The sequence below is a fragment of the Rhipicephalus sanguineus genome, chromosome 8 (assembly GCF_013339695.2).
Source record: "Rhipicephalus sanguineus isolate Rsan-2018 chromosome 8, BIME_Rsan_1.4, whole genome shotgun sequence".
NCBI lineage: Eukaryota > Metazoa > Arthropoda > Arachnida > Ixodida > Ixodidae > Rhipicephalus > Rhipicephalus sanguineus.
The window spans coordinates 65246004-65258420 of record NC_051183.1 but is presented as its reverse complement, the minus strand read 5'-3'; the positions used below and the strand labels follow the sequence as shown (position 1 = coordinate 65258420).

The window sequence follows — 12417 nt, the reverse complement described above, 5'->3', positions numbered from 1 at the left end:
GTGGTTTTGGGAGGTACAACCCTAACAATTATGTTCTATTGTAAAAATCATGAACACGAAGTCACATACCGGTCGACCTTTACAGCAGCCCTCCCAGAGGTCTCGCTCGTTCCGCCGCGCGCCCGGTTCGCGCGGAACAGCGCTTGTGTAATTGAGTGCAACGGAGGGACGAGACGTTTGCAAGTCACATCGAAGATGTCTCTGTTTGTAAGCGCGCTAACTCATCTCTCACCGAAGTGGACAAACATATTCAGAAGCCCTTGCCATATCAGGAGGAAAATGGGGATCCCACTTCATAAGAAAATAGAGATGCAACTATATGGGGGTGCACTCAGCACTGGCCACCACAATCAGTTAATATTATCAGCAGAGACTGTATATTAGACGAATGCATATTTTGTTTTTTGCGTTCTTATCGCGCCTGGTTCATATATGAGCAATAATTAGAGGTTAAGGAGGACTGCTGTAGTGTTTTATAGTGTCTATAAGTGCCTATTTTGGCGCCATATACTGCCTGTAAGTGCCTACAAGTTCCTATAAATTCCTATTTTCAAGCTCAGCGCCCATGTGAACGCTATATAGCTTCAACTCCCGCTTTCGGGTGTAAATTGAGAACGTTATTGACGTTAACGAACAACAGTGACAGTTCGGAACTGTATGTGGTGCACCCTAGTAATCCAGTAGGCCAACTCCCGCAACACAACTGCTAATAGCAATGAAGTGGACCGCGCCAACCATCATACGCCTCCGCGCTCGCATAATGATAATAATTGTTTGCGATTTACCTTCGACAACCACAACATGAATATGCGGGACGCTGTTGTGGAGGGCTACAGAAATTTTGACCATCTAGTGCTTTTTAACGTACACCTACATCTACGTACACGGGCCTGAAGCATTTCGCCACCATCGAAATGCGGTCGCCACGGCCGGGATTCGATCCCGCAACCGTCGGGTCAGCAGTGGAGTGCTATAACCACTAGACCAACATGGCGGCTTTCCGCGCTGTCATCGCGCGAGTGGTTGGCCAATGCGAAAAAGGGGAGAGCAGCCAGGGAAAAGGAGAGAAAAGACATAAAGGAGAAAGAAAAATGTGATGTGCCCGCAGCTTTCCATTTCCTTGCAATTTACTTTTTAAAGTTTTCACCGTCAGCGGAAAAATTGGCTCTACGCGATTTCACCTGGCCAGTAGTAGGCAATCCCTCCCTTCTGGTCTCTTCGGGGTCTATAAGCTCTTGCTCTGCCGTTCTCAGCCATTCCAGAAACAAACACGCAGGAGTGTGTTGATCGGAGAGTGTAGACTTGGCTCGCCATGGTACAGAATAAACGGAGAGACCGTCTTGTGCGAACCATGCAGCACAAACGACAATTGCCTGACTAGGTTCAACTGCTGACACCTTTGTGCGATCATAAATAGTATTGTTTTGCATTCCTCTCGTAGATAAAGGTGGCGCACGTCTTGGTTCGAAGCCATTGGTATTGGTGTAAAAGTATATTTTGCCTATATTTACGATGTTGGAGGAGTAAATTGTTGTTTTGCTGCCTATTCTCGCGCCAAAAATGAACGTTTTTTAATGCCTCAAAAATCCAGCCTCTAATTATCAATATGGCGGAGAAAATGTTCCCATGAGCAACTCTGTGCCACAGGTCCCGGAAGATATCCTCTATTGAACGGAGTAGCGAAAACCTACCTAGGATTGGCTCTTCCGCTCCCTCTACCCATATCCATTTCTATCTGGGGATAACATATGTAAGCTGTGGGTACAAAAAAAATCGCAGTTTCGCCGCAAGGCCGAAGCAGCAAGTGCGAGCACAACACGCCATGAGAGCACAACACGTATAAAGCTATGAGCCCCCCTAGACATAAGCGCGCTACCACAGGCGGCCACGCACTGCATATCACTGTGCGCGTGTCGTCCAGGAGACACGAAGCCCTCACTCCCACTCCTATCTCTGTGCGGCGCCACGAAAGAGGGACTGGGCGACGCCCTTTCGACGGTGCGCAGACTCTCAGCATGCGGGCCGTGCTCTCAGAAAAGAACCGAAGAGGACGACCCATCTCACAGTTCCAGCGTTTTTCTACAATTTCCCACCCCGGGTACGAAAAGGAAGCCGCCTGGCGACCTAACAGCTCGTCACTATGAGCAGGTCATAGTAGGGCTTAGGGCGCTCCACGTTGATAATGTCGGCCCTCGATGGCGCATGTCCGAAGATGGTTCAGTGGTTTCAATCAGGTAGTTGACCGGAGATGTGCGTTCGAGGACACCGGTAGGGGCCTTCGTACTTGGGCAGTAGTTTGGAAGAGAGGCCAGTCCCTGTGGTAGGGACCGAGAGCCATACGAGCGCTCCCGGGTGGAACGTGTGCGCCGAAGTGGTGGTGTTACCGCGAATGCTCTTTTGCCGCTCTTGGTCCTGCGTAGTAAAGATCTTCGCACGCTCGCGACACTCCTCAGCAAGTCTGGCTGTGGCAGAATGAGGCGCACACTGAGATCGATCCGGCCTGCATGGAAGGATTGTGTCGATTGTGTGCGACGGGTGCCTGCCATACAATAAGAAAAAGGGGGAGAAACCAGTGGTGTTTTGAGGGGCGGTATTGTAGGCGTAGGTGACGAAAAGCAGAATGACATCCCAACTTGTGTGATCGACGGCGACGTAGATCGAGAGCATGTCGCCGAGCGTGTGTTTGAAGCGTTCGGTGAGACCATTCGTCTGCGGGTGGTAAGCAGTATTTTTGCGGTGAGCGGCATAGTAATTTTTGGAGAATGGCCTCGACGACTTCCGACAAGAAGACACGGCGTCGATGGCTGAGGAGCTCCTGGGGTGGACCGTGGCGGAGCATGAATCGGTGGAACAGGAAGGAGGCAACACCTTGCGCTGTAGCCGCAGGGAGGGCGGCAGTTTCGGCGTATCGCATAAGGTGGTCTACAGCGACGATGGCCCAGCGGATAGCAGCCGACGTCAGAGGAAGAGGACCATACAAATTGATGCCAACACACCAAAACGGCCGGTCAGGGCAAGGTAAAGGTCGCAGACTGCTGGTGACTGGTGCGTTGAAGTTTTGCGGCGCTGCCAATCGATGCAGGAGCGAACGAAATTCTGCACGTAGCGGTACATCTCTCGCCAAAGGTACCGTTGATGAACCCGGTGGTATGTTTTCGATACCCCAGAGGGCGCACACTGCGGATCAGCGTGAATCGATTCGCATATGTCACAACGCAGACTGCGGGGTATTAGTAGTAGCCACTGGCGGCCGTCGGCGTTGTAATTGCGTCGCTGAAGAAGGTCCTCGCGAATGGCGAAATGGTGGGATTGACCACGCAACGCGCAAGTGGATGGTGTTGCCGATAGATCAGCGACTAAGTCTAGCAGCGGAGCGATTCATTGATCCTTGCTATATTCCGTAGCAATGGTGTGAATTTTGATGGAAGAAACGACATTATGAGACACTGAGCTGTGGGTATTGTCGTCAGCTAGGGTTAGCGCGCGAGTGCGTCGCGTCAGCATGCTGGCGTCCGTTGCGGTACAGCCCGCGGATATTTTGGTCCTGCAGGCGATGTGCCCAGCTGGCGAGGCAGCCTGCTGGATCCTTCAATGACGACAACCAGCGTATTGGTTTCTTAACGGTGGTTCCTTAGCCGGCGCTCGCTACAACTTACGCCGTCATACGCGCTAACTGGATGACGCGGGCCTAGAAACCACCGCCCACTGCAACGGCCTACCGCTGCAACGGAGCCGGCGAGTCGCGGCCGCAGCTGATTTTGTTCGCTCAAACCATGCCTGAGAGCAGCACGTTCGCTGCGCGCTAATGCGCTAGTCACGTGGTTATTTTTGTATTTCGCGGGCTTTCTTTGCAGCTTGCAAAAAATGGTATACTTGAGACTGTCTTCATCGCAAATATTGCAGTGGGGGTTTCTGACGACGCTCTTCAACTTTGCAAGTCGCAATTCCTACCGAAAGTCAATCTTTAGCAATTTAGTTAAATAACCCCAATTAACAAATTCATTAATTGCATTTGTCTGTAGTACGCAAGGTGGCTGTCAGCAATTTGCAACGGACTGCACTCGCCTGCCCCTAATACTGTAATTTAACCCTTGACTAAAGGTAGCTGGGACACCCCATATATATATATAGATATCGAAATAAAACAGCCACACGCTGCTCCTGAAAAAACGCCGCCATGGTAAGGTCATGGCGCTGATGTGTGGTGATGAACCAACGCTGTCAGTGTTGTTGCTACTTTTGTGGAACATTTTCTTATCTGCTCTATAAACCAGACCGCAACTAATATATTCGAATCACTAAAGTGCAAATTGCCGCGATGTCTTGCGCTTGCGCAGCAAAACTAATGATACTTTTTTCAGGTACCGTGTACTGTCCTGAAGGCTAAATTTTGTGTTTGTGACACTTAATGAAATCATCACAGTATCAAAAAAGTCAACATCTCTTATTAAACTAGCACAGCGCTTTCCACATTTATGAAAATTGTAGGCACGTAACAAATGCGCATGCATGGTGTGCCGTAGAGCTTACCCTGTGAGACACCACGACTGGTATGTCTGGATGCGTTAAGTTACAGAACTCTTCCTCAGTGATGTTCTCTCCAGGATAAAAATCATTTGTAAAGTTTGCAGTTGTGTTAACGTACAAACATGAGTCCGGCAGCCTTCTGCAGAAGAAAGAAAGCGCACAATTACGTCAGCTAATACTACAACTTTGGGTATCGTATCCGTCAAGCTGCAGTACAGCGACGTATTTTTGTGCCCATTAATCAATGCATAAGCCAAATTAAACACCCTGTGGCTTCAAAAAGTATTTTTCTGAGTGATGATGGCGAACCAACGAAAGGAAAATTATTAGCAGGTTCCGAACGCAGGTCCCGACGCTCAGAAGCCGTGTCTTCCCCACTAAACTATTTGACCCACACTTGTAGAATATGTTGCAGCGGTAGTACAATAAAATTGTAAAAGGTATATGAACGCTGTTTTGAAAGGCTTCGTGATTGCCGAGCAAAAGCCATGTGTAGTACATGTGAAGCCTACATGAAGCACCGTACACATCACATAAATTACGATTTGCGAAAGTAAATCCAGCACTACAGCAAGAAACTGACGAAAGCTAGAAAAAAAAACATGGCTGATCCCTCCGTCATAGGAATCGATATAACACGAAAGTGAAACGTATCTACACAGAAGTAGTGCTTATTCTGTAATCATATATGAGAGTTTGTACAATGTCTATTCCTGTTTGGCAGCTGTCGCGGAGTGGCGTGGATGCACCCATGTTGACGCCTAGTTCGAAGAAGTTCTTAGCTTGAGCCGCAAACGCGTGCCTCCCGCTGGCCTCTGTCTCGCTCCACCAAGACACAACATTCGCCCGTCGAAATCGTGTCCTTTCTGCAACACGGATTGCAGCAGTTTGGTTAGTCGGTGCTCTCGCAATCGAAGTAGTCGGCGGCGGGGAAATCCCGTTGGTGCATATGGAAGCTGCACTACTCCGATGAGCCGGCGCACGTTCACACGAAGCGAAAGGCAAAGAACGTTAACTACGTCTAGGCTGCATCGGCGACGCCAGCGCGGTCAGTGTCCCTCGCTGGTATCGAGACGCTTTAACCATGACCTCCGATATCGCGCGCAATCTCGGAGTAGCGCTAGGAAATGTCGATCGTGGCGCATTACTTCTTTTCACCTCTCACAAACGGTGACACAACCGCGGCTCCGCCCCGCCTATCTACACCGCCAACAGAGAGCACAGTGCGAGAGAGAATGTGTGAAAGATATAGGGCGCGTTCGTGTGGCGTACAGAATTTGCCAAGCTAGCTTAGCTGGTTTGGCGTCGGGCGCTTACCGTCGCGGCCGCGACGTCGTAGGTTCGATTTCTAGCGGCTGATCTTTTTCTTGGTTTTTTTCTTTCTCACTCGTTTGCGTCCATTTTATAAACGTCATATCCGGTAACGGAAGTACTTGGTGGACCCCGGCATAAAACACTTTCGTGCAGGGGCGTAGCCAGAAATTTTTTTGGGGGGGGAGTTCAACCATACTTTATATATGTTCGTGCGTGCGTTTGTATGTGTGCGTGCAATATACGCAAGCAAAATGAAAAAATTTCGGCGGTGTTTGAACCCCCCCCCCTTTGGCTGCGCCCCTGCTTTCGTGTTTAAAAGAGGAGACGCCCTGGTCATGCCGCTAGACAATAACGTTCCAATGAAGGCTGCAACGCCGAACAAGCACGTGAAATAGAAGCGTCTGCTGCTAGACGTAGTAGTGTTTGTGGTTTGAGGACAGGTAGGACTCATTTCTGCAACCAAGGGAGCACGATGCAGTGTTGTTTGAGGAGTGCGAAGAAGAGCGAATGACGAGAGTTTTAGGGAGAAAGCATCTGGTGACATGAGTACACACAATACCAATCGCCAGGCTGGGGTACCTCTCTCCGATTTATAAAGGCCGGTAGATGCGCGGCGGCTGCGGGAGGTCGAACCCACTGCATTTCAAATTGAAGGCTGGCGCTCTAACCACCTCACCACCACCGAAGTGCACTGGGCGCCATTGGGAAGAACGACTGCACTACTCACTTCCCTCTCACCTTATCTGGTCTCACCATTTCCTCTTTATTCATTATCATCTGCTGTTACCACTTTCGTGCTCCAATGTGTGATGGTATTCAAGGGAGCCACGCATTTAGGTGTTTTTTTAACAATGAGCAACGCAACTAATGGAAGCCCTTCGACTGCCGCTGCTGTCAAATGAACTGCCAGAGCTGATGCCAAGCACTGCCGATGCCGGAATCATGCTGTGCTCTATTGTGGCGCTCGGGACAACTGTAATAAGTGGTGAATTCATTGTTTATCTCTTTGTTTCATTAGTATTTTCACCTTCTTCACTTATGGTAAGGGACGCTGCTCTACACCAGAGCACGCCAGTCTCGCACCCACGCTGCTTGCGAACCGAACCGATAGCCTCACACGCAGACCATTTTGTGCTGGGCTGCCAAGGCGTGCGTGTATTGCGTCAAGTGAACATGGCAAGCCGCAGCACAGAGATTTCAAGCGCGAAAAAGCGACAAAAGGGCACGCATGATACCCGGTAGATGTAAAGCCGTCTTACTTGGAAGGTTGCCCTTCTGTGCTTCCAGATCACTGTATGCAAAAAGTATGCTGCCATCAGTTTTGCGCAGTACTCTTATTCCAGCCGCATCAGGTGATTAGAGGCAGAAATATTGGTCAAAAGCAGGTTGAAAGCAAAGCAAGAATGCGCCTTCGATGTGATGGTCTTGCAGACAAGCGCACGCAGTGCGAATCCATCACATCTCTGGCAAACATGTAACTAACTACTCACGTCAGAGCAATCGCACCATCGATACCGTGAGTGAAGGCCTGAATTCTGTTGGAGCATTAAAATAAACCGGATAGCGATTCAACGTGGACGCCAGCGACAGACAGTTCACTCTACATAGCAATTCTTCTGCATGCGCGTAATATGTGTGCTGGCCACTATGGTGACAAGGCTATAGGAAGTCCTGAAATGTTTCCATAAAATATTTCCCGCAATATCCTTATCAAAACCATCTAGTATCTCGATATACTTGAGTGTTTTTTATTATAACAGAAATCTTCGACCGCGGACGCCAACCATGCCACTGGCGCTCTGATGGAGTTTAAGCTTTGTCCTCTCTTCAGTAAATTTTCCTATTCTATCTACCTGCCGAATCTTGCGTGCAGGAATTTTTTATTCGTATGCAGACGCGTGCATAATATCGCGTTTACAATGAATATAACCTTCACAAAAAAGAATGCACAATCTTACTTGACTAGAAAACGAATCTGTTCTTTACTGCACTCTGAGAGTACCGACTTGTTCTTCATGTCTGTACTTATGCTGGACATTAGGTTTCCGTACTGTGCAGAACAATTTGTTGCATTTGGGCAGCCATCATGGTCGCTGCCTAGCCTGAAAAAAAAAAAAGAAAGAAGTCTTCTTATCCAACAATCTCAAAAAGAATTACCTCACATAAAGTGGCAGTTTGTGAACTCCATCTTCACAACTTTCATAAGAATGCCAATATTTACATCCTCCCTAGCTTTATTCGCCTTCTCCTTTGTCCGCATACGACGAGCGCCTTTCTTATCTTACTGCTGCTATAACTTGATATTGCGATCAGGAGCAGATAACAGAGGAGTCTTGAACGTCGTTTCTAACAGAAAAATAGGCAAAATAAAAAAAACGAGATATACTAACTTTAAAAAAAGATGCACCAGTCATGCTCTGTATACAAAGCACTGATAGCAATACTTATGCACCAACACTACACGAAGCATTCTCGTAGTTTTGTCGGATAAACAAACCATTCGGAAAATTAGCTTACGAAATAAATGAAGGCTTATATGTCACGCGCGCGCAGGAAATTGTGAGCATGACATATTAAGGTATGACGACAAGGGAAAAAGCAGTTTTTTCACAATGTCATTTCTTGGTTTTTGGTCATATCAGATGCGCAATTTGTCGCCCATCATTTTGCTGCATAAAACGTCTGTCTACACGGACTCATCGTCTGCGAAACCGAATCTCCAAGCGCAAGGTTTGTGCATCATATAATGATCTCGATATGCAATATTTGGTTGGTTATTTAACCATCATATCAAGCGCGAACGTCTAATAATGCTCTAATAGCATTGTCAACAGACCATTTTTAATTATAAAAGTCATAAACTTCTCGCCAGGTGGACGCGCAATGTCGTACATGCTTTATTTATGCTCAAAGACACGTACGTGAGCCTCTCAGTCATCAAATTTGCTTTGTGTGACGCTGTGTGTAACTTCAATAATGGCTACAGAAGCACATTTGATATTTTGAAGCAAGTTGGCATCGAGCCTGGCCTCTACACTTCAAGAGCTTGCCTCACAAATGATCAGCACCGCATCGTGAAAGCATCCTGTCACGGCACTGATGCTGCAAGGCAAGCTAGAAAACAAGTACCGATTTGCTGCTTGAGCAAAGGCACACAAGAGTAAAGTGCAGGATAGAACTAGCTACAAGTATCGAGGATTTTAGCACTCCTTATCACCTTGTGTAGCCGCTGCATCTGTTCCAAATCTTTTTTGTTGATTTTCTCAGAACTGATATTTTTGATATTTTTCCGTACGCGAAGAACCATAACATTTTTGCTAAAAAAAGATTTTTCATTAAAATTTGGCACCCTTCCTTATCGCATTATTGGCTGTGCAATGAACCTCAATAAGCAAAATTGTGCCACAAGATTTGATATGACTGCTTGTTATAACAAGGTGCCCCCTAGTGTTAGTGCATAATTTTTGGTTATTTATTCACTGTGTTTTTATTATTTACCTGATCTCATTTGTTTTGGTTCATTGCACAGGCCAAGGGTTCTTTTGCGTCCCTACAGAAAATAGGTTCTTTATTAAGTGGTATTTGAGTTAGGAATGTTTGTGCAAGGCCTACTTTTAATGAAATTTTTAATTATGAAAAATTAAAAGAAAAGCATAGGACTTGCCTTATAATGCCCACATGTGCCAATAAATGTATTATTTATAATGTAGACTGATCATCTTTAGTGCTTAGCACATTCAAAAATATTTTCCTGACACTTGGCCTCATTTAAGGTACTAATAACGTAATGCTAAGGTGAAGAGTGGTGAAGAGTTAGAAAACCTTTACGGCTGGCTCTCAGCTCAAGCCCTTCTCCAAGCTTACCTCACCGCAACTAAATTTTGGAGAAGGGCCTTGAAGTCAGCCCCCATAGATATTTGGACATCATCGAAGAGCTCGGCAAACTTTAGATCTACCTTGTCTATATCCCTTATGTGCCTTTCATGCAGCGAAATTTGTAACCTCTTTGTAGAACGATGCACAGCATGAAGCACTCTACCACTACGTGTCTTCGCACGAGAGTCCAAAAACAGAGTGGCCGAATTTAATCTTTTTTCGCCTTTTAAGGTCTTCTAATTTCTGCGCCTCTCTGGTCTTGTCTTTCTCTCCACAGTTACATTCCCTACGCCGACTAAATTCCCTACCTTTAAATAAAAGATTCTGCATCAAAGGATTGTAACGACAACACTAAGCTCTGGGGGAGACAGTGCGTGTCGAGCCACCAACCACTTCGACTCAGCCACTCTTGCACCAGTCATAGATTATCTTCAAGACCGGGTGCGCGAGCGTGCGTAGCCTGCGAGATTAGCTATGACGACTTGCCGTTGCCGCCCGCTGGCGGAGCTAATCTCGAAGGCCACGGCACGGGGCTCGTAAAGGCTCAATGTTGCTGGCAGGTGGCGCTGTCACAAAAGCTCGGCTGTAGATATGATGTCAGTGCACTTGTCCGCTTTCCCATGGCGCACGCTTGATAGAAGTACCACGCGCTCACTTATCTCTACCCGGCCCTTTAACTTGCGCAGTCTCCATCACGTAACGTCCTACAAAATTGCATGTATCGAGTCACCCTCCCTCTCGGCGCAACCTCACACGCAGTCCGCGGCACTTGCAGTGTATATACTATTTCGCATATGCCTCAAGGAGCCGCAATCTGGGAAGGCTAATAACGCTGCGACCGTATTTAACTATATAACTGTAAGAGAGACACAAATTTATAAGTAGTTTTTTAATTCACGCTTTTTGTCATTAAAAAACATTTACCTTAAGTCCCCAATGTGTGCTATTGGTAGGCCTAAACGATATTTCTAGTTCCTTTCGATGTATATCTTATTTCGATAGTTTATCAGTACAGATGGACCTGGTTGCGTCATCGCGCTCTCTTCGTATAATGAGGACATGCGCTACTATGTTTAACTTCGAAGCTAACTGCAATAGCAATTGTTAACTGTTCAATCAAGCCACAAGTCGAATTTTGTCAAGCAGTTATAAAGCTCTATGTTATATGTGCGCGTAAAGTCTAATCAATGAATTATCCAAAGTTAATCAACAATTATTTAAAGTACTTACAAATGTGCAATTTCATGTGCCATCGTTGTGATACCGGTGAACATTTTTGGTACGTCTTCTCCAACGGCGACTTTGTCATCTGAGCAAACTCCACCAATTTCAGTTATACCTGAAAGCATGGTTTCATTAGTTGATGGCGTTATTGAACAGAAAAGTATGCTGCACCGAATACATTTGAAGCGTATGTGTTATTGCGATAGCAATGATATGGAAAGTCTCGAGAAGTTTTTGCTGTCGCCTTCGCCGTCATGTCCCTCCCGTATGAAGTCCAAATTGATAAGATCCCCCGCGCGACGTATGTTCCACCGCGGCTAAAACGCGCGAGCGGGCGCAACGACCGCGGCCTAAGGAGAGATCAAACCCCATTTCCGTTGCTCGGAGGATGCATGCGATAACATCTCCCCGCTCGGGAGGTCTGCCGTCCAATCAGACAGGAAACGCCCTGCCCGTATTTAAGGATCATGAAAAGACGCGCGGGGGGGGGGGGGGGCTGTCGCGCGAGCAGCAACATTGAACTTTGATTCTAAGGGCGCGGTTGCGATCCCTGGCGCGCGCGCTATCTCGATAGCCATCACAGCGGGCGGCTCATATACCCTTCTACGCGCTGCGCCAATGCGAAGTGATTATGCGGAGAGTATCCCTCCCTGGAGTGGCCGTATTCTCTTACACCAGCGTTTTGTATTTACGCGAGATCAGACGCACAACAATTAGCTGCCAGCCTCACTTCGTATAACACTACACTTTGTTGCTATCGCATTCATTGCTTCGCCCTTGCGGTGAAACTGACTTTTTAAAAAAATAAAAATACAGTAAGTGAAACAACAAAGTACACATTAACGAACTTAGCATATTAGGCATATTAGACGCTCCTTTTATGTTTCACCGCGTCTAATATTGTACTGTCATGACAACACTCTTAGTTTAACTTCCTGTGAGCCTCACATGTCAATACATGCACAGATATTTTAAATGCACCCTGCCGCCCTTGTAATATCGGTCGTACAGTGATACTGGCACAGACACATAGGAGCTACTTATCTAAACTGAAAAAATAAACCCACGCAAGCACTTCTCACACTGGTTAACCAGTGAAGCTGAAACGTGCGACCCCGGCATTTATCACGCCCTAGGATCATTTATCAAAGTGCGTTCTGTTGTCGTTTGTTGTTCCTCTGTCACGCATTTAAGGCCCGTATTCAAGAACAGAACTTAAGTTCTGCATTAAGTTGACTGATGATAGCGCGAGGAAAGTATGAGTTTGAGATAATTTTCGGGGAAATTTCCAAAACTAGACATAAGGCTCACTTAAGAAAGCGCCACATTTCTGGGTAAGTAAGGCTCTTTGGGAACGAGGCTATCAAGGTTTTCACATTTGTTGCAATAAATAAAGCACAAATATATGACTGTAGCCTTAGCGGAACACTGGCCGTAAATGTTCTAGGCCCGTAATCAGAAACGAAACTTATCTTT

At 46.8% G+C, this 12417-nt stretch overlaps 1 protein-coding gene across 2 annotated transcripts in view; it reads right to left on the bottom strand.

The window, feature by feature from the left end:
* Window positions 1-12417, bottom strand: part of LOC119402030 (venom metalloproteinase antarease-like TtrivMP_A) — a 223783-nt gene that overhangs the window by 178574 nt on the left and 32792 nt on the right. For both annotated transcript variants that reach the window (XM_049418474.1, XM_037669095.2), the window contains exons 10-12: window positions 10948-11056; window positions 7800-7943; window positions 4531-4666 (exon numbers count right to left, since the gene is read on the bottom strand). In XM_049418474.1, coding sequence (XP_049274431.1) covers window positions 4531-4666; window positions 7800-7943; window positions 10948-11056 — 389 coding nt within the window. The remainder of the gene's footprint in view (window positions 1-4530; window positions 4667-7799; window positions 7944-10947; window positions 11057-12417) is intronic.